Source organism: Ovis aries, chromosome 3 (genome assembly GCF_016772045.2).
Source record: "Ovis aries strain OAR_USU_Benz2616 breed Rambouillet chromosome 3, ARS-UI_Ramb_v3.0, whole genome shotgun sequence".
Classification (NCBI taxonomy): domain Eukaryota; kingdom Metazoa; phylum Chordata; class Mammalia; order Artiodactyla; family Bovidae; genus Ovis; species Ovis aries.
In genome coordinates, this window is record NC_056056.1 from 176,612,530 (window position 1) to 176,639,693 (window position 27,164).

Consider the following 27,164-nt stretch of genomic DNA (forward strand, 5'->3'; position numbering starts at 1 on the left):
AACTTATATGACATTTGTATTTAATATTTTATAATTTGTGATTATAATTAACTATGAAAGTTCACCAGTGTTTATTATATGAGATAATGATAATATACACAACACACCTTGCCTGAGTCGGGCAGCAAATAACAGATGCTCAATAATTTATTTTTTCTCTGTAGCTTCTAGGGCTAAAAATAAAATTCTCACAGAGACCAACTTTTATGGAAGGAGATGCAATGTATCAAGGGTTGGTGAGAAAGAAAAAAACAGTCGTATTTTCTTCCCTTTGTGGAAATATCTGGAGATGGGGAAGAAAAAATAACTTAGGAAAAAGGAACAGGGTTTGGAGGGGAGTAGAACTGAGATGCCCTTGGGCTGGTCTGCTTCTTTGGCCTAGCCATTTCTGACCTGTGGGTAACATAACTTCAAAGGGCTTCCCTGGTGTCTCAGTGGTAAAAAAAGAATCTACCTGCAATGCAGGAGAATGCAGATGTGGGTTCGATCCTTGGGTCAGGAAGATCTCCTGGAAAAGGAAATGGCAACCCACTCCAGTATTCTTGCCTGAGAAATACCATGGACAGAAGAGCCTGGTGGGCTTCAGTCCATGGGGTTGCGAGTCAGGCATGACTTAGCAATCAAACAACATACCTTCAACTCAGGACACTTGAACTTAACACTCATCCTTCTGACTTCAGGTGCTATAAACCTTAATTGAACGTGAGACCAAAGTCCCACCAGGTCGGGGAAGGTATTTCACAGGATGAGTCAGCATTACCTAGCTATAACCAAGTCAGCCGACGTTTCAGATGGTGCATTTCACAAGCTTTCCAAGCTGTTTGTCTAGACAAAGGTTTTCTTCAAAGCTCCCAAAGTTATCATTGTCTTCTCCCACAATGGGTAACAATCCCACTTGTCACCTTGGGAATGAGACTTTCGATGGAAATGTCAGTGGAATCCTTCACAGAATGATCACTTCGTGACCCTTCGCTTTCATCCATTGCCAGCCCTTTCATGTCCATCATGCAGACAGGCTTCTGGGAGAGGGCAGAGGGCCTGACGCTGCTTTATTGGTCCATGAAACTGTAGAACCATTCCCAGCTCTTTATCATCGCTGAGTTGTGTTTGTTTTTATGCACAGGCTCTCTGGGTGGTGAGAATGATTTTTAATCTGTTCGTAGCTATTTAGCTGTGTCCTTTGCTGCAAACCTGTCAGCAGCCTTTTCTTGTTGGGTTAGTCACTGTCATTAACCATGGTCAAAATGGAACTTAAAAAGCAGCAGAAGTGTGTCCAGACAATCGAACTGGTTTTTCCCTGCAAAGCAAGCCTTGAGAGGGGCACTGAAGACATTTCTTATATCCCCGACAGTAGAAACACCTCTGAAGAAGGAATCAGATCTCAGAATCACAGGACTAGAAAGGGCCTTGGGAAATGACCTGATTCAACCCCAGGAGTTTTAGTGAAACGAAGGATTAACCCATGCAAGGCAAAAGCATATCTGTTCTCTCTTAAAAGACCTCTAGTAACAGAAATTCTCCGTCAGCTGACATTTCTTGAGGACCTACCTGAGAGCAGGTTGGCCCTTCTATGTATTATTCTCATTTGATCTTTACAACCATCCAACGAGGTATGTATTACATGTCACCTTCATTTTAAAGATGAAGAACTAAAATTTAGAGAATTAACATATCATACAGATCAGTGGTAGTAAATCGTCTATGGATGGTCTTCATCCATCCATCTGTACATCCATCCATTCATCAATCAGAAAATATTTACTAGTTGCCTACACAGAGCTTAACTTTAGGAAGAGTCAATAAACAAGCATAAATATGTTTTCAGGTGGCAATAATGGCCAAGAAAAATAAAGCAAGGATTTCTGTAATTCAATGACTCTTCACTCTGATTTTCAACCAACATCTCTTCTCCTTTTACTATTCTAAAGCAGCCCTATGCGAGATTCAAATGACTAGACAAATCTCAATCAGAACAGCCATTAGGAGCAGTCAAAGAAAGAAAATTAAACTTGGGAGTCAAAATACCAAGTTCTCTATGCCTGGCTCTGTCATTATTTGGTGCCCTTCAGCAAGCTACTTCATCTTTCAGGCTACATTCCGATTTGTAATGAAGGGATAATACCTACCAGGCAAACCTAATTAAAGTCAAGTGAATGGCTCACATAATCCTTTCTCCCACCCTCCCTCATTTGTTTGTTGGCTTATTTATAGGTGACAAATGAATTTAGAGAGATGCACATTCCATAGACAGAATACAGTCCATTTGAAAAGCCGAGAGGCCCTGAAATATGGAATGGTTAGTTTTCGCGGGCTGGGTAATTTCACAGGCTAATGAGTGGGAGGATTATCCCAACCATTATGGGGAAGAGGCGCCGATGTCCAGGAATTGGGCCACGGCCCACCTTTTGGCCTTTCAGTGGTTGGCCCTGGAACTGTCATGGCACTGGTGGGTGTCATTTTGCACATGCTAATGTATTACAATAAGCATATATGGAGGCTCAAGGCCCACTGGAAGTTGAATCTTTCGCCATCTTGGATCTAGTTGGTAGTTGGTTCTAACCAGTTTTTGTCACATCCGATCAGTCCTGGGTGTTCATTGGAAGGACTGATGCTAAAGCTGAAATTCCAATACTTTGGCCACCTCGTGTGAAGAGTTGACTCATTGGAAAAGACCCTGATGCTGGGAGGGATTGGGGGCAGGAGGAGAAGGGGACAACAGAGGATGAGATGGCTGGATGGCATCACTGACTCGATGCACATGAGTTTGAGTAGACTCCGGGAGTTGGTGATGGACAGGGAGGTCTGGCGTGCTGTGATTCATGGGGTCGCAAAGAGTCAGACACGACTGAGCGGCTGAACTGAACTGAACTGATGGCTGTCATTCTTTTAATGGTTGTTTAAAGGGGAATGCCCCTTCCCTCCAGTTTCATTCCCTCCTCAGAGATCTAATGGGAAGCAGAGGGGCGAAGGTCAGTCTTCTGAAATTGCTTCAAGGCTGAGTAAGGGCATCAATTCTGCCTAGCCCTCCCTCATTCATTAAGGACTAAAACCATACGTAAAAATGTTGGGTATACTGCAAAGCAGGAATGGTGATTTTTAACATGTAAAGTACCTACTATATGCTTGGTACTTTTTTCATTTACTATACATCTATCTGCAAGGTACAACTTCAATCACCACTCACTTCTCTATGATATGTCCTCTTTAAAACACTATCTTCAGATCACTGGTATTTCAGATATTAGTTTCAAAGCAAGAGCCTTTAAAGATTAGAAACTATTAATAACTTGGCACACTCCAAGGTGCTTGATTAATAATTAATAGCATCTTCATACTCAGCTGATCCAGATGGACCCAAATCATACTCTCTGGACAATGTGAAAATCCTATGTAGTCAAGCAATGGAGCAGATGCAAAAATAAGGACATAAATGAGAAGTAAGGACAGAAGGGGTAATGTGAGTTGTGTACTGAAATATCAGGCACAGGGAGTTCTAAACACTTCAGCAATACAGATGATGCTAAAAGCAATTTTCAGAAATAGGAGAAAGTTACTTCAAAAAAGCAAGAACAAAATAGGAAAACCTAAAAAAAAAGTTATCTTGTATGTAAGCTTTTAAACGTTATATGAAGATCAAGGTTATATGAAGATGGGAGCATCTTAAGGTCTGTAAGATTTTACTTCAATATTTGAATCTTCAGTTCCTTGTTGCTCCACAAAACATTTCACAAAGTTAGAAAATTAGTGAGTGTTCTCATTTTATGTCTCATGAATTGGTCTTTGCAGACACATGTTGATGACAGGAATGACACAGTCCATCATCAATGTGTGAATGTCAGTGCTTTTTAAAATATTACTGATAAACCTACTGACTTTAGAGGCCTGAAAAAGATGTGCACAGTAATAAGACTCATTTCATGCCTGGTGAAACCAGACAGTCCCTTATCAAAGTGCATTCCCAGCTGTGTCCATGTGCCCAGGCATGGGGAACATTTAGAGCAATAAAAACAGCTGGTTACTTCAACTTTGTTTGAACATTCATTTTTAAATGGCTTTTGCCTGAAATGAAAAAATGACATCTTTAGAACAAGGAAAACAATGTTTAGTTTTCTTTTTGAACTCAAAATATTAACTATTACTTCCCAAGGTCATTAATAGGGCCAAGTTTGGGAGAAATGCTACATATAAGAAAAGCTTATAATATAGAAATGTCATGGCACAAACCATTTCTATTTCTCTACCTCATTTGCTCCCCTCTCCCCTCCCCAGTGACTTTCAAAGCGTCCAATAGGATGTAACATATGTACCTTGGATGATCGGCAGCATTTCCTGCACTAACATCACAGTTCTGGAAGCAGACTTTGCTAAATGACATCACTGGGGAATCCCAGTTAGAGGGAGTCCACACAGATACTCACTGTTGCCTCATCTCTGGAGAGGAGAACCTAGCACCTGCCAGAAGCCTGTTTCTCATCCTCAAATGCCCTCCAGTGTCCACTGTATCCTTAACTCACCTGTGCACAATGATCACTGGTCCAACCCAGAGGCACAAGTAACATATAATTACTGCATTAAGATTACTAACTTATTGGTAACTTTCAAACTCTAAACACATTTAAGTTACTGAGTGCTCAAAGTAAAGACATGCTATTTCATGTCACATTTTTTCAGAGGAAGTCTGCTTTTCTCTAGCTATCATTTAGAAGATACTCCAATGGGGGATTTTATTATAAGTTGAGGGATAAGTGTTAGAAAAGAGTATTTTAAGGCGCATCTCTGAAAGCAACCAGGGAGAAAATCAGAAAACAGCAACACTGGCCAAAGTGAATCAAGTAGAAATACTGTCCTAAGCTATGAAACATTAAGCATGAAATATAAACAACATACTACAACTTTATTAGATTTTTCCATTTTAGTGTCTGGACTCAACTGTGGCCTCAGTACCCTATAAATTTAACATCTTCGGGTGTCATAGTACATAGCACCTCATCTGATTAGGTGGCACAAGACTAGTCAACCTGTCAACACAGAGTAACCATTAGCATCACAGCTGTGGCCATTTGATGTTTTATAATAATTCAATCGCAAATGTAAAGATACTCAGTATTTTGTGGGGTTCTCTGATGCTGCCTTGCAAGTTATTATCCAAGAAAAGTCTATCTGACCAGGCCTAATTAATGACAGACACCAGCTGATGCCATTTTCTACAGGTAAGTCAAAACTCTGCCTTATATTTAGAACGACAAAGGTAACAAGTCTATGAAGAGATATTTTCTTTTGGGTACCCATCCCTACACCTCCACACACATGCCCCCTCTATAACTTGTCCCATTATCCATCTGTTCAACATCCTTCTTTGACCCATTTGTATGCTCCAAGTAAGAACAGTATTTAGGGTTTTGCTCAGTGCAGGACAAGATGGTATAAGATGGTATAAGAGTGGATAAGTGGACAAAGTGACAGAAGGGAAAAAGACATTCCAAAATCTTCCTATTTAATAGAATGGTCTTCACAATACCTCACAGGCTGGAAACAGAGGTTGGTGTAAAGAACTTCATTCTGATGAAGAAAGACTTGTGTGACTGAGTAAGGCAGTTTCTTGACTTAGCCTCACTCCCTATCAGATTTTTCTAAAAATCTGTGGGATAATCAGGGAGGAAGCATATACATTTCTTTCCAAGTGGGGGCAACATGACTCCTCCCAGAAGGAAAGTTTACAACATTGACTCCAGAATTGGAAGCTGACCCACTAGCCATTTTGGAATAGGCAGCTAGAGCTGCACACCATGGAACCTGTCAGGAATCGAGTCTGATGTCTGAAGAGTGTTTTTGTCCACTTCCACTTCAGGGAGGGTCAGTGGTGTCCGGTGGCCGTGGTCAGGGTTCTATCCTTTGATTACAGCAATTGGCCTCAGTTTAATGGCCTTCTTGCTGATTCCGGCATCATGGCAGGTGTTCACCACATCCGTCACGTTCTTATAGGACTCAGGGGCCTGTAGGGGTGGAGTTAAACATTGCAAAAGTCTACTTAAAATGGAATCTTTCAAAGTATTAATCTCCACTTGTAATTACAGATATGCACATTCAAATAGCACTGAGTTGGGTTTGGTTTTTTTTTGCCTATAAAATAAGCAAAGATTTAAAAGATGATTAAGTTCAGTGTGGGTAAAGGGGCAGTATGATAAACATTCTCATCTTATTTAAAATTTTTTCTGTATTTCTCTAAATTTCCCCAAAGAAGGTATGTCATTTACATAGTAGGAAAAGCAGTAAATGTAACTGAATAAAGCACATACACCAATATCCAACTGAAAGGAAATGTATCAAATGATTCTCTTAGTGGTAACTGTCTTTGGATGGTGGAGTAATTAACAATTTTGATTTTCTCTTATTATATGTTTCTATAGTTTTCAAAATTCCTGGAATGAACACATAACACCTTCACAATAAGGAGAGGTTATTACATTCACATATATAACTAACACTGTATTCATGCACGTGTACATGTGTATATATACATACACATACACACAGTTTGTCTCTGTGGTTTCTAGTAAGGCCTCCCCACCTTCCTTCAGTCTCGCCACCAACAGAACAAACCTCTTCACGCACACCTTTCATCTCCATGCCCGTCAGTACAGCAAGCTTGGAACGCTCACTGAATCCCATGGGGCTGTGTGCAACCCTTTCTGAAGGCCCATCTCTCATTCCCTTCCAGTTCCTGAAACGTTTCTACTATGACCCCTGAACTCCTTTTCACTGAGTCAAAGGCAAACAACTTCTTCCCTTCCTGTTTAAACATTCCCTTTGCCTTCTTGTTCTTGCTGAAACATGGATCTACCCTGAGGCTGTTACTTCTGCCTCCAACTTTCTGAAGCGGCAGCTGTTTTCTCTCCCAAACTGGGTCATGCCATTAGGCTGAGAGGTGGGACAGGTGTCCCTGCTCTTCACGGTTCCTTTCAGACCACTTTCCCTCCTTTCTCCCAGTTATGAATTCTGTGGTCACCATTCATGCCACCTACTACTCTTCTTGCTGCAATCATCTGCTAGAATCCGTTCCCGTTGTCACTTGAGGATTTCCAGCTCCTGGGCCATCCTCAGCCTCTCCGGCTATAATTCTGAACAATTTCAATATCCAGGAAGAGGATCCTTTCAGTACCTGGTTTCCTAGTTCCTTCATTGCTGCTCCTTCGATGCTTACCTCAGCCATTCACTCCCAGAGTCATACCCTAGAACTAACTAGTCATCACCAATGCTTATAGCTCCCCCAGTCTCAGCTCCCAACATCCCACGTTGGTGAACACAGCCTAGGTTTTCACCTGCAACAATCCTTTAAATCTCACGAGACCCACAATCTTTCTGCAACCCATCAACAACCTTGATTATCTATCTTTCATTGTGCTGTACTTGCAACCCTGACTAAAGGAAACTCAGCATCTATTTCACGCCTCCACCCATAGAGTTGAACTTAGCTGAAAAACACCCAACCACTGAATTTAAGTTCAAGTGGATCCTTGAAACTGTCCTGCCAATCACCTGAATGTCACTAAGCCAATCACTCTCTCTTAAATGATGATTTCATCATACCTGAGCTCCTAGCAAAGACAAAACCCCATGAGACCTCACCTCCTTTCATTTCCTCAGTTCACTTCAGTTCAGTTCAGTCACTCAGTCGTGTCGAACTCTTTGCAACCCCATGAATTGCACCATGCCAGGCCTCCCTGTCCATCATCAACTCCCAGAGTCCACCCAAACCCATGTCCATTGAGTCGGTGATGCCATCCAGCTATCTCTTCCTCTGTCATCCCCTTCTCCTCCTGCCCCCAATCCCTCCCAGCATCAGACTCTTTTCCAGTGAGTCAGCTCTTTGCATCAGGTGGCCAAAGTATTGGAATTTCAGTTTCAACATCAGTCCATCCAATGAACTCCCAGGACTGATCTCCTTTAGGATGGACTGGTTGGATCTTCTTGCAGTCCAAGGGACTCTCAAGAGTCTTCTCCAATACCACGGTTCAAAAGCATCAATTCTTCAGCGCTCAGCTTCCTTTATAGTCCAACTCTCACATCCATACATGACCATTGGAAAAACCATAGCCTTGACTAGATGGACTTTTGTTGGCAAAGTAATGTCTCTGCTTTTCAATATGCTGCGTAGGTTGGTCATAACTTTCCTTCCAAGGAGTAAATGTCTTTTAATTTCATGGCTGCAATCACCATCTGCAGTGATTTTGGAGGCCAGAAAAATAAAGTCAGCCATTGTTTCCCGTTTCCCCATCTATTTGTCATGAAGTGATGGGACCGGATGCCATGATCTTCGTTTTCTGAATGTTGAGCTTTAAGCCAACTTTTTCACTCTCCTCTTTCACTTTCACCAAGAGGCTCTTTAGTTCTTCACTTTCTGCCATAAGGGTGGTGTCATCGGCATATCTGAGGTTATTGATATTTCTCCCGGCAGTCTTGATTCCAGCTTGTGCTTCCTCCAGCCCAGCATTTCTCATGATGTACTCTGCATATAAGTTAAATAAGCAGGGTGACAATACACAGCCTTGACGCACTCCTTTTCCTATCTGGAACCAGTCTGTTCCATGCCCAGTTCTAACTGTTGCTTCCTGTCCTGCCTACAGGTTTCTCAAGAGGCAGGTCAGGTGGTCTGGTATTCCCATCTCTTTCAGAATTTTCCACAGTTGATTGTGATCCACACAGTCAAAGGCTTTGGCATAGTCAAAGCAGAAATAGATGTTTATCTGGAACTCTCTTGCTTTTTCAATGATCCAGCGGATGCTGGCAATTTGATCTCTGGTTCCTCTGCCTTTTCTAAAACCAGCTTGAACATCTGGAAGTTCACGGTTCACGTATTGCTGAAGCCTGGCTTGGATTTTAAACATTACTTTACTAGTGTGTGAGATGAGAGCAATTGTGTGGTTGTTTGAGCATTCTTTGGCATTACCTTTCTTTGGGATTGGAATGAAAACTGACCTTTTCCAGTCCTGTGGCCACTGCTGAGTTTTCCAAATTTGCTGGCATACTGAGTGCAGCACTTTCACAGCATCATCTTTCAGGATTTGAAACAGCTCAATTGGAATTCCATCACCTCCATTAGCTTTGTTCGTAGTGATGCTTCCTAAGGCCCACTTGACTTCACATTCCAGGATGTCTGGCTCTAGGTGAGTGATCACACCATCGTGATTATCTGGGTCGTGAAGATCTTTTTTGTATAGCTCTTCTGTGTATTCTTGCTACCTCTTCTTAACATCTTCTGTTTCTGTTAGGTCCCTACAATTTCTGTCCCTTATTGAGCCCATCTTTGCGTGAAATGTTCCCTTGGTATCTCTAATTTTCACCTCCTCAAGGATATTTCTATTAGCAATAGTAACAACTGCTGTCTCTGTATACTGGCATACATTATGAACAGTTTTATGCTGCATACTTATCAAAATTTCACTTACCTCTTCCATTACCAGCTTGGGTGAGGCGACACGGATTGCAATTCCCATGTCTGCCAATTTGTCGAGGACGTCCTGGAAATCTAAATTACGTCTTGACTTTGCTCGGGACAGGGCACGGCCCTAGGTTGGGAAAGGAATGAACTTCATTTATAAATTATGTTCAATCCCAGCAATTATTTAAACCCTTAGGATTATATACTTTTTCCTTGACTTCTTTTTAAACTATAAAAAGAATTAAAAAATAAGCTTTTCCTATTTCATCAAGCTTATAATGTGCCTTTAGTTGTAAGATTCATCATATCTTTGTGGAAAACAAATTTGCATTTACAAAGCATTTTAAGATTCAGTTTTGTGTTTTTGATCACTATTATCAAGTAAATACAAATATGTTCATTTAAAATTGTAAATGATAAGTCTATCATCACAAAAACTTTGTGCCATTTGTGATTTAAAACAGTTTCTCAGCCTTAGCACTTACTGACATCCTGGATTAGGTAACTGCCATACACACTGTAAGACATTTAGCAGAATCTTTGGCCTCTACTCACTACATGCGAACAGCAAAATTCCTCTCCCTGACTGTGACAATAAAAAGTGCCCTGAAACACTGCTGACAGTGTGTGAGGGAGATGATTTTGATCACTGGGTTAAAAATTAGGAGTTGAGAGGCAACTGGAAACAAGAAAGGGTCAGGAGAAAATAGTGCAGTTTATATATATATATATGAGGGCCTGTCCGGTTGAAAAGATATCCTAGACAGTTTCTATTTTCCACTCCATCACCAGCTAAGAACGTTGACGGCTTAGAAAAGCAGTTAGAAAACTGGTCTAGGGGCCAAATCTGGCCTACTACCTGTTTTTGTAAATAAAGTTTTATTAGACACAGCAAACCCACTTGTTTATGTACAGTTGCTTTCTACTATGATGGCAAAATGGAATGGCTCCTACAGAGATCTTCTGGCCCAAAAAGCCTAAAATGTTCACTGTCTAGTGCTTTATAGAAAGTTTACCAACGCCTGGCTTAGAAGAGACAACATACTGAAATAGGTGAGTAGTCTGCACACAGGTCCTGATTTGCAAAATACGGCATTTCCTCCAGATCTTGAGTGGATCTACTCAGTAAGGAACAAGCTGTGCTAACGGCTAGGTCTGTAAATCACCGAGAAACACTGTGAGGTAAACCTGCATCAGGTTAAGTTTTATCAGTTATGCTAGTGTGACAATTTCTCAATCCGCATTTTGTGGATTCAGAGTTGAGGAACAGTCCCTAGCCATACAATGAGCTCACTAAGGTTGAGATACTTGGTGACCTCAGTATGTATTACTAGACAGTATATATTCTGGGGTTAAACTCATGTAGAAAACAAGACAGATCCAAACCTCAACTTTGTTAATGTTCAACCAAGGGCTTCCCTGGTGGCTCAGACAGTAGAGAGTGTGCCTTCAGTGAAGGAGACCTGGGTTCAATCCCTGGCTCTGGAAGATCCCCTGAGAAGGAAATGGCAACCCACTCCAGTGTTCTTGCCTGGAAAATCCCATAGACAGAGGAGCCTTGCAGGCTACGGCCCATGGGATCACAAAGAGTTGGACATGACTGAGCGACTTCACTTTCACTTTCAATATACTTACCCTCAAAATGGAAAGCAATGACTACACTGAAGCGAGGTTTTCTAAGTGAGCTTCTGTTTTCATAACTCACCGCTCCATGACAAGTTGTTCCAAAGGTTTCAGTCATGCCCTGCTCAGTACCAGTAAGAACATAGCTACAGGTTCCCATGGTGCCACCAATGAGCACTGGTTGTCCGGTAAGCTGAGGAAGTACACAAATCAAACATGTTAACATTCAGAACTGCATGAACTTTCCATGCCTGCAATTTAAATTTCCTCTTGCAGTAAAGGACTGTGGAGAAGCCTGGGCCTCTAAATGTACTGCTCTCACAACTACATTAAGACAGAATTTTGATTCTTTGATAACTGAGAGGTAAGGGTAGAGGATGGGAGGGAAAATTGAAGACCAGGAAGATAGAAGACAGACGAAAAGTAAGAGCAAAACAAAACTCAAATGTGTAGGGAAGAGTTTTTAGGAAGAACCATCCTGATTAAGCGTGGCACTTGCCCTCTCAGGCTTGTTTCCTGATCTGTGAAATGGCTGGTTAAGGGTCCTTCTAACTTGATCACAGTCAGATATCAAAAGGAGAAGAGGAATGAAACAGACCGAGTTTAGTCTTAATCCTGTCTTCTAATCATTCAAAGGCCTTAAAAAGATAATCTTAATGTATCTCAATGGAGCAGAATATTCTCTATGGAGCATTGCTTAGACAGCACACTGCAAGCACAGATGAAGGGTGAAGTCGTGCTTCAGAGAAGACTGGAAATCACTGTTCTCATGGATGACAGACTGTTTTCTTTTCACAATTGCTGCTTTCCTGTTTAAATTCGTCCATATTTAGAACTGTCCAAATCATGCCCCCACTGCTTAAAACCACAAATGGCTCAGTACGTACTTGGTAATCAACCGCAATGAGGGGATGGTGAGGAGGGAAGGCTCGGGTGGACCCCTTCCTGTGTACTAACAGAGTCCGCTCCTTCCCGTCCACCACATGCTGTTCTACTTTGGCAATATTGTGAGAAACATCATAGATCACGTGCAGGTCCAAGTCATCAGGGGTTGTGTTGAAGACCTTGGCAAAAGCCTAAGAGAGAAAGCTTAATGTTATTAGTGGCCAGAACTAGCTCTTCAGAATCTATTTATTCTGAAAGCTCTGTTCCTGAAGGGAGTGAGGGATCTAAGAGTTCAAAATTAGCAAAATTATTAATCTTCATGTAAAGGACAAAAACTGTCTTTAGACCACAGAGCAAGTTTCACCGAATAAATTGCAACTACTCTTGGGACTTCCTTGGTGGTCCAATGGTTGAGGATCCACTGGCCAGTGCAGAGAACGGGTTCGATCCCTGGTCCGGGAAGATCCCACAAGCCACAACTATTGAGTCCACACGCCTAAAGCCCGTGCCCTGCAACCAGAGAAGCCTCTGCAAGGAGAAGCCCGAGAACCGTAACTGGAGAGTGGGCACTACTCCCTGCAGCCAGAGGAAGCCTGGGAGTAGCAGCAAAGACCCAGCAAAGCCAGATTCTTTCTTAAAGAAACCCTTTGGAGGGAAAAAAGATTACAGCTACTCTTGATCTCACTCTTCAGAAGTGCTTCTTCCTCAGCCTTCTGAATTTTAGGGAACAGGACTTCCACTCTCTCCCCCGCTCAAGGCAAATTCTAGGAATAATTTTAGCTTCTCTTCTCCCCACTCCTGATACCCTACTGAGTGAGCTTAAGGACACGACAAAAGCTTGGACTCTTTGCCAATATTTTGAATATCTATTACACAACCAAATTATATAAGCTTTGACTTAATTACACTGTTTTAAATCATTTAAGTTCATCATGTTTAACTAGGAACAGCCGAGCAGCTTCAACTGTACCTGACGGGTTAAGAAGGTCATGGAAGAGCGGTTGACCCAGGCATAGTTCCCAGCTGCTGCCATTCCCTTCAGGTAGTCCTGACCCTCTGGGGAAGCGATTCGAGCACAAGCCAACTGACGGTCGTTGACTATAATCTTGTCTCTCTTCATGGCTTTTTCCATAGCCACAAGTGCATCTGAAAGGAGAGAGAGCAACAAGTCCAAGTCAGCCGGCTTTCCCTTTATAATTCAGATTTACTGCAGAAAGGTAGACTATATTCAAGGCCATTCTAAAAAGAAACAAGTAGAACACAACTTTCCCTTTAAATTGTTTCTGAGCTCACCTACTTGTTAGTTAAGATGTATTTATGGAGAATCTTCTGTCAGAGCTATCTGACACAATGTATGTGGACTCCAAAGAGAACACCTGCTCTCTAGGACTTGTAAGGGGAACAGAGGTGTACAGAATTAACATCATGGTCTGAGTTGCTCTTTTCCTGGCATGTGAATGAGAAGTAGTAAAACATGTATTTCTATCACGGCTTTTGAAAATAATTTTCAGTGACTTAACCTAAAAGAACTGGAGACAAGTTGCTAGTTCTTCTGTTTGCAAATCGAATTCATGATAAACTGTAGAGAAGCACTGAATAGAAAGTTCAGAAATGTTAGTCAGTGCTCCATACACCTGCTAGACAAAATACCCTAAACAGGCCATGTTGGGACAAATCATTTAATTCCCACAGAATGAAACGTACAGACAAGGATGAACCATAATTGTAACTAAGAGTTTATAATTTCCATGTGCCCATATAACTTATCCTATATCCATAAACCCTTTCACACATCCTACAAACCATCCAAAATGACCTTTATTTCCCGCCTCCTGCTTTTGTTTATGCTGTTTTCTGGTCATGAATGTCCTGCACATATGATTGTTCAAATGTTGTGTGTCTATGAAGTCACCCCTAAAATCTTTTACCCAAACATTCTGCCTCTTTCATAGTATTTTATCAATTACTATCTTTTGTCTTTAGTTTTTCTTTTTAATAAACATGAGATTATCTCTCTCATAAGATAATCTGATGGCAGAGTCCCTGCTATTGCATCACTGAATCCATCATAACACCCAATCTTGATATATCTGCATCTATCATAAATTCAACAATTTAAGATTTTTATTGCTCTTTCTTGGTCAGACAGTAACAGTAATCTGTAGAGTAAACATAAAAAGTGGAGCTTTTACAACACCATACAAAATAATTATTCTCATTTTTTTCCAACAAGCAAGTTAAGGCCTAGTGAAGTTAATTTGTTCAAGGATGCGTTGCCAATGAGAAAAACAAGGGTAAAAGACGACAAGTAAACTTTCAGCACTTTCTCCCTTAAACTTCTATATGGTTCCCCATAAAATGTACTTTTTAGCACCAAGCCAAAACTTAGGTCCAGAATATACCTGTGGCGACTTGGTGGCCCAAGCCTCTGCTTCCACTGTGGATCATCACACACACCTGTCCCTTATGGTCAATGCCCATTTTCTTAGCAGCATACTCGTTGAAAATCTCATCCACAACCTGGATTTCTGCATAGTGGTTGCCTGCTCCCAGAGTCCCCAGCTACAAAAGTGAGAATGTTTTGATAAAACAGCAGCTACTCTGGATTGAAAAAATCCTTTTAAAAAGCAAATTGGTAGAAACAATCAACAAAAAGATAACCACACAAATAGTGTTTTATGTAATAAAGAAACTTCTAAAAAAGTTCAAAAGAAAAAAAAAAAAAAGAAACTTCTAAGCTTAGAAAGGTTTCATTTATTTCAAGTAGTATTCCACACAATTAAAACAGCGTTCAGCAGTTCCTGCAGTTTATTATATCATTATTTGCTTGAGGAACAACACAAAAAGCTTCATCAACCAAAACTCAGACCATCAAATAGCTCACAGGAAAATTTAAACATCATGGAGAGAATGGTCAAATTTTGGGATGAACTCCTCTTGAGAAACCTATATGCAGGTCAGGAAGCAACAGTTAGAACTGGACATGGAACAACAGATGGTTCCAGATAGGAAAAGGAGTGCGTCAAGGCTGTATATTGTCACCCTGCTTATTTAACTTATATGCAGAGTACATCATGAGAAATGCTGGGCTGGAGGAAGCATAAGCTGGAATCAAGATTGCCGGGAGAAATATCAATAACCTCAGATATGCAGATGACACCACCTTTATGGTAGAAAGTGAAGAGGAACTAAAGAGCCTCTTGATGAAAGTGAAAGAGGAGAGTGAAAAAGTTGGCTTAAAGCTCAACATTCAGAAAACAAAGATCATGGCATCTGGTCCCATCACTTCATCGCAAATAGATGGGGAAACAGTGGAAACAGTGTCAGACGTCATTTTGGGGGGCTCTAAAATCACTGTAAATGGTGACTGTAGCCATAAAATTAAAAGACGCTTACTCCTTGGAAGGAAAGTTATGACCAACCTAGATAGCATATTCAAAAGCAAAGACATTACTTTGCTAACAAAGGTCCATCTAGTCAAGGCTATGGTTTTTCCAGTGGTGATGTATGGATGTGAGAGATGGACCGTGAAGAAAGCTGAGCGGCGAAGAATTGATGCTTTTGAACTGTGGTGTTGGAGAAGACTCTTGAGAGTCCCTTGGACTGCAAGGAGATCCAACCAGTCCATTCTAAAGGAGATCAGCCCTGGGATTTCTTTGGAAGGAATGATGCTAAAGCTGAAACTCCAGTACTTTGGCCACCTCATGCGAAGAGTTGACTCAATGGAAAATACTGTGATGCTGGGAGGGACTGGGGGCAGGAGGAGAAGGGGACGACAGAGGATGAGATGGCTGGATGGCATCACCGACTCGATGGACATGAGTTTGAGTGAACTCCAGGAGTTGGTGATGGACAGGGAGGCCTGGCGTGCTGCAATTCATGGGGTCACAAAGAGTCGGACACGACTGAGCGACTGGACTGAACTGATGAATGCTGACTCTTACACATCACTGGAAGGATATATCCCATAATTGGAGCTAACAGATGATTTAGGGACCCAGAAAATGGCAGTGCAACAAGAGTCTTCAGAGGTTGCCTAGTTTTAACTTTTATCTCAATTCTCACCTAAGAAAACAAGACCCAGCAGGCAAGAGACTTGCCTAAAGTCACAATCAGTGGCAAAGCCATTACAATTAATGTAAATTTCAAACATCTGGTATATTTTTATCTCATGGACACCACGAACTGAGAAGGTATCTGTTTTCAACTTAGATGCTAGAAAACTTTCAGCCAAATCTGTAGATTGTCAAAGTTTCTACATAAGCAATTTTGGTATATATTTTAAGTCCTATAATCGTATTTCATTTTCTTCCCATCCATTTCTAATTCATGACACCTTGTTTTATTTTATGAATATGTGCAAGCTCCTGACAGCTTTTTAAAAGAGTAAGAATGAAGCATAAATAAATTGTGTTCCTTTCAATGTACTCTGGAAAATGCTGGGGATATACTCTCCACACATGGAAGACATCCCCTCCACCAAAATAAAAGAAAAACATGAAAAAAATGAACGTCTCCCCTCCAAAGTGAGTGTTACCTGGGGAAGGCCTCTTTTTTTAGCCCTGGCTGAGACTTTATTGGGATCAGCTTGCAGCATCCTTCCATACTCCTCACAGTGCTCCTTGTCCTCTGCCCAGGCATAGCCTTCTCTCAGGGACCAGTCCACACCCATCTCCAAGGCCTCCTCCAAGTCTCTGAGTGAGTAACAAGGTGAAGGTCACTTCACAGCCAAGGCAGATCAAAACCTAAGAATGACCACATCTCAAAGGGCAGAGGAAAGCACTACGTTTATTGCCTGTGCCTCAGGCAATGTGTGAGACATAGTTCATGCTATTAGCAATTTTAGTTTTTTGAGGAAAGCAGTTTCATAAATAATTTAATATTAAAGTACTAAATACCACATTGGAGATGATTATAGTTCTTCACATTTTTACAGCCCCTCATACTTTTACCTCTCTGATCCCGAATTCTATGATGCAGTGATTAAGCAGCCACAGAAAATTTATAATTGTAACAACAATCATTATCTACCACCAACTTTACCGTAGTTAACATTAATTTTTCATAGTAACTTATGAAAAATTACAAATAATAAATAACACTATCTCAATGTCCTCAGGCAACATAGGTTAAATTTTAAGGTTTATTCTTACCTTCACAGAAGTACTACCTAGCTTTACTGTATCTGCATTTTGAAGTTGAGGTGTATACACATTAAACCCCTAACAGGAAAAAGCTCTCATCTTCATCTAAGGTCCAGCCCTCTTTCAAAATATTATCAGGAGCAATTACAATGATCAGTGTGCCCTCCCCACAACAGCTCATTTCAAACATTACCTATTAGGACAAAATTCCTGTCAAAAATATTTGTAAAGATGCTTGGAATTTATTAGATGTTCCAAGTATGCTTTTCAGAGTGGAACTGCATGTCAGGGACCACATAAAATCATAAAATAAGCATCTTCCAAATGTATCAGTTTTACTCTAAGTGTTTTTTTGGGGGGTTGTGTTTTGCATTTTGGTAAATAGGAATTATATATAACAGGAAATAGCTAAAACGTTTTAATATTAATGTCTGTACATGTATCTGAATAGAACACAAAATTCATACAAATTTTAAAGATAAAACAGAAGATATTAAAGAGGTACACTTACTAAGCACACCCTGCAAAGTGTAAGGTGCACAGCTTTACACGAGATATGACACACCAATGGCCACTAAAAGGCCCCTGCAGGGTAGTCCTACATGGAATTCTCTACTTTGGAAATACATGAAATCGTAGGTGAAGGACAAACTCAGGGCTATCACCCAAAAAGGAAGGTCGTCAATAAATACATATTCACCGACAAAGGACAGTGGTGTTCAGAATATAACCTCTGAAGCCAAAGGATCCTTGATGTGAATCCTGACTTTACTTACTAGCTTATTTACTATTATCTCTTTAAACCTCAGTTTCCTTTCTTGTAAACCAGGGATAATATTAGCATTAATACCTACACAAAATGATACACACATCCACCACCACACAATGCTTTGCATATAGGAAATGCTCAGTAAACATTAAAGGATATTATTCTATTTAGAACTATATGTCAAAGGCTGTCACAATGAACATGAATTGACTAATGCTTCTAACAAATGCTATAGACCTCATGCTTAAAAAAACCAATTCATTACACTTCCTGAAAAGTGACTGAACAATCCCTATCTCTTAAATGTCCTACACTGGAAATGAACCTGAGGATCATGTGGTTATTATCTCTCATTCCATATACTGGAAACTTTTGTTCTTACTTGGCATTCATTGGGATGACACCTTTTGACCCCACTCCCACAGGAATGTGGTCAAACATAGCTTGGGCAAGTTGCTCTTTCACAGGCTGAACATCACTTTCATCTAAATTGGTTCTCAGCAAGCGGACACCACAGTTAATGTCAAATCCGACACCACCTACAAAATAGAGAAAAATTAAGTCAAATATTAGCAAAACCAGGTGGTTAGGCATTGTTACCAGTGGTTACTCACTATGAATAAAGGGTTTAAAAGATAGCCACTCTTAAAGATAACTGTTTTAAAGTAGCTGACAAAGTAGCTAACAACAACATAATTTAAACACATACTAAAGTATTCTGTGGGCCAAGGAGGCAAAAATAACCATAAGTAACATTTAGACCAGAGATTAAAATGTGAATTATGTGCTTCTCTTTTTCTCTTGGTCAATCTTATCAGGGGTTCATGAATTCTATTAGTCCTTTCAAAGAACCAACTTTTGACTTTGTTGATCCTTTCCATTGTATATTGTTTCATTAATCTTGCTCTTATTTCCATCTGTCTTTCTTTCTTGGGTTTAATTTGTTGTGCTTTCTGTTAACTTTCTGAGATGGATGCTTATATCATTGATACTGTAGCCTTTCTTCTTTTGTAATCTGTGCACCGAAGGCTGTGTATTTCTATTCAAGGATGGTATTAATAGTAACAATTTTTAGACAGGTTATTTTAAAAATTATCATTAGTTAAAATTATTTTGTAGTTTCCATTATGCTTTTCTTGACCCATGGGTTATTTAAATGCATACTGCTCAATTTATAAACATATGGGGTTTCTTCCCCTTAGTTTTTATTGTTCACGATTTCTAACTTAACTTCCACTGCAGCAGGATACTACTCTTTGTATCAGTGGTTCTTAGGTATGGCCCAGAGATCATATCATGTCTTTAGGATTAACTGTATAACAATGCTAAGACATTCATTAGCCTTTTAAATGCATTCTCTCTACTGCACAGTGAAGTTTTCCAAAGGCTACATGACATGTGATAACATGTTTGCTGTGAGGCATAATGAAACATGGAATGTGTCCTTACGTGTTACTGTTTTAAACTTATTCCGTTTTAATTTCCAGTAAGGTAAACATCAATAAAAGCCTTTGAGACCAACCTTCAATAATTTTAAGAATGTAAAAAGGTCTCAAGTCTAAGTTTGGGAACTGCTACTCTGATTTCAAAGCTTTGAAATTTGAGATCATCTTTGTGGCTCAGTACATGGTTTAGTTTTGGTGAACATTCTATGTGCACTTGAAAAGAATGTGTATTCTACAGTTCTCGGATGCACTATAATGTGGGTGCACATACAATCACATCCGTATCTTAGAGGTTAAGGTGTCAAGTCTGTAACAGGGTTATTTGCATCATCTGTGTCCTTAAGGACAAATTTGCCATGACCTCAAAAGAAAAACTAAAAGTGCTAAATATTGGGTGCATGTACTTGCACTTTTTCCTCTGGATCTTGGCCTCACAAATTTTTACCGTCTCAACAGTTTTCTTATGGTTTCAACAGATGTGTTTTGGTTTTGTTTTGAAATTTTTACACAGTTTTTCTCATTATTCTTGGCAGAGGATTGCTCTAAAATGATCCTGTCCACCAAAACTCTCAACATATAATTTGTACTTTCATCTTTTTTTTGAGCAAAGATACTACTTCTGGTCTGAAGTATTTTCAGTGAAAGCATACCACAGCAGAAAAGCAGTGTACAACTAGAAGTGGATAATAACGACAATAATGAGAGCAGATGCCTATCAAGTACTTCCTAAGTGTCTAGCTTTGTACTAAGTATTTTAGCACAGCTTAATGCACTTAATCTTCACAAAAATATTATGTCATAAGTAATATCATTAGCTCCAATTTGCCTAAGAGGTAACTGTGACACAAAGAAGATACACCAGCCAGGGAAGTCTTCTGGTTTGTTTTGTAGCCAATGTCTGAATAATGCCTGGCACAAAGTAGGAGTTCAAATAGTTTTAAATGAATATATGCTTTATTTGATATTTTAATAGCCTCCAAGTGTCCACAGTTAATCCTCTCAGAAAATGAATAAATGATAGAACATGATGAAGCTGACATGCACACACAAAAAGCAGCCACAATCTATTCTGGAAAGGCTATGATTCTGAGAAACTACACGCCTGACAGCAGACGTGCACAGCGATCTTACCTGGGGATACCACTGCTTCAGGGTCATTCATATCAAAGGCTGCCATATTTCCAATAGCAAACCCATAACCTGAATGGACATCAGGAAGACCGATGGATCGCTGAAAGAAAATCAGAAAAAGAAATACAGCTTTCTCCACCTGGCACTCTGGTTGCCTGACAGATCTTACTCTAAAACAGATTGAGAATTAAAACCTTCCCAAAATCAAGATTCTGTTTTCACGAAATCTTCTCTATTGGTACAAATTAGGTATAAAAATTCCTAATCATAAAGCTAGATATGGCAGGAAAGACTTTTTACAAAGTTTGACCATTAGGACTTTCCCACTTGCAGTTCAGCCAAAAGACAAAAAAATCCACAACCTTCCCCACCCCCTCAAATCCTGATCATTAACTAAGAAAACTGAAAAGAGAAACGCCTCAGTACAACATGATATAGGAGAACCACACGCTAATTTTAATACTATTACATTTTAAAGATGATGCTTAGACATTGACAAATTGTGGTCATGTCAGGTTGACAGGAGTGAAATGCCAGATTTACAAAGGTCCTCAGTGTTTAAGAAACAAGACAAATGTAACACATCTGATGGAATGAAAACTGTACACTGTCTACATCTGGGGCCTAGGGAAGTATCCTGACTCAGAGAGAACGGAGATCACAACATGGTAGGGATACGTGCAGACACCTGAACTCTTCCTTAAATGTACAACCCACGTCTCTTCACTTCTTCCCCCAAGTGCTGAACACAGTAACCTGCATCAAGACCTCAAATCACGTCTACCGGATTTAACATCTACCCCTAGTGGTGGAATCCGAAATGCAGACTTGGGTGGGGGGCCCACTTGTATCATCCACTTCTATCCACAGCATCGCCACCAGCCTCCTTTTCCAATCATACCCTCACCAGCTATATTGTGCACCTCTCTCCCTTCCCTCAGTCCTAACCCTTATACTTCTTTCCAGTCTTCCTCCAGTTATCCTCTTGAATGCGGCCACACTGAAACTTTCACTGGTGGCACACTAATACAAGAATAATGTGTACAACAAGAAACAAGAGAACAAAATCTACTCCAAAGGTTCTCAAACACTTATAGATTCTGGCCAAAGGCAACCAGAAACTGAGATATTACCCAGATTCAATTATTTCTTTAAATTCCACGGTTATTTCTAGATGTTTGAGGGTCACTGTCTAGATGATACCACTATCAGCTAGGCATGGCCATTCATCTATTTAACAAAGTTTTAGACCAAAAGAAAATATAAGTGATTAAAGCTCTGAATATGGACTCACATGAACAATCCCAGGCAGGGCGGCCACATTGCCAATTTGTTTCATGGCTGGCAGGAAGCCACCAACACCTGAAAACAAAATTTCAATATGAGAAAAGTGAACACATTTGATTTCTGGTAGTTCAGTTCAGTTCAGTTACTCAGTCGTGTCCGACTCTTTATGAGACCCCATGAACTGCAACACGCCAGGCCTCCCTGTCCATCACCAACTCCCGAAGTCCACCCAAACCCATGTCCATTGAGTCGGTGATGCCATCCAACCATCTCATCCTCTGTCGTCCCCTTCTCCTCCTACCCTCAATCTTTCCCAGCATCAGGGTCTTCTCAAATGAGTCAGCTCTTCGCATCAGGTGGCCAGAGTATTGGAGTTTCAGTTTCAACATCAGTCCATCCAATAAACACCCAGGACTGATGTCCTTTAGGATGGACTGGTTGGAGCTCCTTGCAGTCCAAGGGACTCTCAAGAGTCTTCTCCAACACCACAGTTCAAAAGCATCAATTCTTCAGCACTCAGCTTTCTTTATAGTCCAACTCTCACATCCATACATGACCACTGGAAAAACCACAGCCTTGACTAGATGGACTTTTGTTGACAAAGTAATGTCTCTGCTTTTGAATATGCTATCTAGGTTGGTCATAACTTTCCTTCCAAGGAGTAAGTGTCTTTTAATTTCATGGCTGCAATCACCATCTGCAGTGATTTTGGAGGCCAGAAAAATAAAGTCAGCCACTGTTTCCCCTGTTTCCCTATCTATTTGCCATGAAGTGATGGGACCAGATGCCATGATCTTCGTTTTCTGAATGTTGAGCTTTAAGCCAACTTTTTCACTCTCCTCTTTCACTGTCGTCAAGAGGCTCTTTAGTTCTTCTTCACTTTTTGCCATAAGGGTGGTGTCATCTGCATATCTGAGGTTATTGATCTTTCTCCCAGCCATCTTGATTCCAGCTTGTGCTTCCTCCAGCCCAGCATTTCTCATGATGTACTCTGCATATAAGCTAAATAAGCAGGGTAACAATATACAGCCTTGATGGATTCTTTTTCCTATTTGGAACCAGTCTGTTGTTCCATGTCCAGTTCTAACTGTTGCTTCCTGTCCTGCCTACAGGTTTCTCAAGAGGCAGGTCAGGTGGTCTGGTACTCCCATCTCTTTCAGAATTTTCCACAGTTTATTGTGATCCACATAGTCAAAGGCTTTGGCATAGTCAATAAAGCAGAAATGGATGTTTTTCTGGAACTCTCTTGCCTTTTCAATGATCCAGAGGATGTTGGCAATTTGATCTCTGGTTCCTCTGCTTTTTATAAAACCAGCTTGAACATCTGGAAGTTCACGGTTCATGTACTGCTGAAGCCTGGCTTGGAGTATTTTAAGCATTACTTTACTAGCATGTGAGATGAGTGCAATTGTGTGGTAGTTTGAGCATTCTTTGGCATTGCCTTTCTTTGGGATTTTTGGCAGAAATATAGTCAAACTTTTCTAGACTGGATCAAATGAAGGGGTAGTGGTTAGTTCTACAACAGCAAAGTTTTCATGACTGTGTTTGAGATGAAGTGGGAAAGAAGGCGGCACACACACAGGAAAGCAGTGAGGGCAACCAGACTAATTATGAAACATGCCATCAGTATTCTGTGCAGACCATGATGGTTGCCTACAAATACTCTACTTGGAGTTGTAAAACAAAATCATTACACATTATGTTGTCAATATTAAAAAAGCATTCTTTTAACTGTTCATAACATAAAAAAAAAAAAACAACTAGTTTTACTCTAAATGACAAAGAAGGGCAATTAGGAAGTGTTGTGAAAACACTGCATGGAGAGTCAAGGGATCTGGGGTTGTAATATCAGCACATCTTTTTAGACAAGTCAGCATGCCCTGGTGAGACAGAGGTGAAATTATTTTAGGTTTGTTGACGGAAAAAATAAAAGGGTTACAACTAGATTTCTATTTCACCATCATCATCAGAATGGTACACATTTATCTCTATATCTCCCAGCAGTCTCACAAGATAGGTGTGATAAACTCTTTTTTACAGATGAGAAAGTTTAGTGAGACTAAAGGTATACTGACTTTGTAATTAGACACAACTGGATCTGAATTCTGTTTCTGTCACTGAGAAACTATAGGCCTGGGTGAACTAAAATGACTTAACCTCACCGAGCCTTGACTTAAACATCTGTAAAATGGAGATAGTTCCTCTTAGAGTTACTCCAAGAATTACATGCCATAAGCTATGTAAATGCCTGTACATTTACATAGTAAGTGCACAGTAAATGGTTGCTCTTATTGTAACTGTCAAGAGGTTAGGTGCAAAACCAACCAGGTCTATCCAGCTAAAGTGGATAAAGCTAAAGTGGATCCACCTACAAGCCCAGGTGGCCAAAAATGTGATCACGAACAAGTAACAGGCTTTTGTCTCACTTCAAGTCTTGATCATTCCTCGATAATACTTTTGTATTTTTAAATTATAATTATTTGAGTTACCACTTTCAGGCCACAAGGTACATACTAGCTGTACTACCACATGTAAAACTGTATAATTTACGTACCACCACCTCGACAGGCATTCCTTAATTCTTCAAACATTAATTTTTCCAGAGAATCATTCACATAGAAAACTCCTTCAACCTGGTATCAGAGAAAAGGAAAAATTATGTCAGAGCACATGGACCTGATATACAAGTACTGGATAGAACACAAACACTGCAGACAATATTTAGTTTGCTTTACTCTTCATAAAACACTTTCACACTACCTTAAATAGCAGACAACTTCTTACAAGATGTTCCCATCTTTAAATATATCTTTAAAATGTATTTTACAATATTCCACAAATCATTTTGTTTATTCTCCTACTCTCATAAGCCACATTTAAAAGTTCAAGAGGTAAAATACTTTGTGTGCATGCGGGATTAAGAAAAGTCTTCCAACAATGCTCTCACTAAGGCCAAAGGTCTCAGTATTCTCATGCTTCTAAAACATCAGTAGCTTTTGAAACAAAAGAATGAAAAACTCATCTAAACAGACAAACGCAATCATCTGACCTAAGCACACTTTTTCCGTGTCTAAGACAACAGCACACTACACTTTACTGTCTTCTGTTCTGATTTACAAATCTGTACTTATGTAAACAGTGAATTAAAAAAAGCTTAGTTTTACAATCTGTGTAATTTTAAGAGAATAAAAAAGCTTGATGATAGAGGCACACACAAGACAATGGAAGATATACTTATGTAACGCCAAAGGCGAGAACATGTTAATCAGAGATCAAATATTATGAAGGATCTGCCAAGGAGTGAAGAACCAAAGACTTAATAATCATCTGGACATGGAAACTGATTTATCAGAAAGAAAACTTCTGCATCTTACCACTGGGAGACTAACAAACCAGCTGATGGAAAATATCTCCAGCACAATTTTCTAAAGGGTAGCATTTATTATTCCCCATTTACTGAGGACTCATTATGTGTCAGGCACTGTACTGGACAGTAGGGGAGATACAGAAACTATGCAAGGTTGTCCCTTTGTGCAGCTTCCAGTCTAGGGTGTGGCCCAGACTAGAACATGCAGAGTATGCAATGAGGCAAGTGCTGCAATAGAAGTAGAGTTCTACAGAAAAATCTGATGCAGAAGGGGCTCAACAGTCTAGGGTGGCAGCGTGGGGGGGTGGCGCTTCACAGTTTGTTCCCTTTGTGAACACTAAGCTGGCTCTTTAAACACAAAAGACATTACTAGAATGGCAACATATTTAGGAGCTGAATGGAAAGATGACATAAAGATGGGAGAGAAGTGTTTTTAAGGAACAAAGAGAAATTTTTAGTGCAGCACATGGTTCTTGTGAGAGGAATGGAGATTAAGAGAGATATGAGAATTTAAGTGTGAAATTCTCTACTCTTAAGAGAATGGTAATTCAACACAAGACTAGCATAAAAGTCAGTAACTTTTTAAGAGCAATGTTTCAACTTTCCATTCCCAAGGGAGAGGTGGTACCAAAGCTGTTTAAATAGTTAATGGAAAATGCTGAGCAAAATCAGACTTGCTCCCATGCAGAATTAGCAGGAGAGTGTGAATTAAAGCTTAAGCTGGGACTGCTGTCAAAACATGACAATGTGTGTCACAATCCTCTCAGGATGATCATATGTTTTTTTTATTTTCTACTCCATTCAGAGAACCGGATTCCATAAAAAGAAACTACCAAGGGAAAAAAATAGAGCAAAAGGGGAGGTTTACCGCTATAGGCTTTTCCTCCCCTTGGCGTCTAGCTAAGTGCTTTGCTCACAGGGGATACTCAATAATAATACTGAGTTAAAGAGTGGAGTGGCTCTCAGGAACTGTTACCAAGACGCAGAATCACAAACCTTCAGTACAGTTGCAGGGTATCTAAAGGGATTTCAAAAGCCATTTAAGAACATATGCGCCAAAACCTGACAAATGCCTTCTTTCTTCACTTTAATGAAAGACAGTAAGCACAAATGGCAAGGAAGCCCCAAAATAACAGAGACCAGGTTTTAAAACTCTCTAGTATCAGGGTTCCAAGTCTTCGTCCGGAATACATCATCCTGTCAGACGAAGAAGACATCAACTGGACACCATGTCTTAGCTGAGCTTCTACTAGGTGAGCAAAGGAAGCTGTGCATCCGACTGACCCTCCAGGCCCTACTGACAAGTGCCTGTGAAAAAGACAACACCTCGCCCTGTGACCTTTCTCGTCTGTTTCGAGAATAAAGACTGTCCTATTAAAACTCTGCCTGTCAATTGAAATTTTAAAAACCCACAAAGAGCAGTACAGTGAACTAAAAACTAAAAACTTGGTACAGTGAATACAGGTCCGTAAACGTTACATAAATGACCAGCATGACTCAGAGGAGCGGAGTCTGGCGCAAGCAACTCTACTCCGGACTGGCTGACCACCTAGAGGAAGACCACTGCTGTCTCCAAGGCTCAGGAACGGTCCGTTTACCAGACTTCTGTGTGAAAACGCTTCGCAAAGGCCAGTTTCGTATTTATGTGGATGCGCTGGACGCTTTCCGCTTTCTTCACCCTCACTGTGCCGGGACGTCTCCACCGGAGACGTTAGGTCTGCACGGATGAAGCACTCACGGGCCGGAGGGGAACCTGGGGTGGACGCCGGGGACCTGGAGGAAATCCGTTGGCGGCGGGACGAGGCCGGCCGCGCGCGCCAGGGGTCTGGAGGGGTTGGAGGAGGCCCCGCCCGGTGGGCAGGGAGGCGCCGCAGACCCCCAGCCACGGGCCCTGCTCCCCCGCCTCACCTGCATGTTGGGCACGAAGCCCTTCTTGATTCTCCAGCAGTTCTTATTGATCTTTTCCAAGAACTGCAGCTCATCATTATAACTGCGACTCATGGTGGCGAAAACTCCCGGCTTCGCTTGAGGAGCCACTGGCCGCGTTGTCCCGCTGACTTAAACACCGCCTTCT

At 40.7% G+C, this 27,164-nt stretch overlaps 1 protein-coding gene across 2 annotated transcripts; it reads right to left on the minus strand.

Moving 5' to 3' along the window:
- Positions 1-3: 3 nt before the first annotated feature.
- On the minus strand, positions 4-27,164 carry RTCB (RNA 2',3'-cyclic phosphate and 5'-OH ligase). 2 transcript variants are annotated; one of them, XM_004006705.6, is made up of 12 exons: positions 26,999-27,164; positions 24,278-24,356; positions 21,731-21,798; positions 20,437-20,536; positions 18,243-18,399; positions 16,485-16,641; positions 14,350-14,509; positions 12,918-13,093; positions 11,950-12,138; positions 11,145-11,255; positions 9,447-9,566; positions 4-5,993 (listed from the first exon to the last, which is right to left on the minus strand). In XM_004006705.6, the coding sequence occupies exons 1-12, from the start codon at positions 27,089-27,091 to the stop codon at positions 5,886-5,888; spliced, it is 1,518 nt and encodes a 505-aa protein (XP_004006754.1). In that variant the 5' UTR covers positions 27,092-27,164; the 3' UTR covers positions 4-5,885. The 2 variants fall into 2 exon arrangements, with proteins under 2 accessions (XP_004006754.1, XP_060269150.1); XM_060413167.1 differs by having other exon boundaries at positions 4-9,566.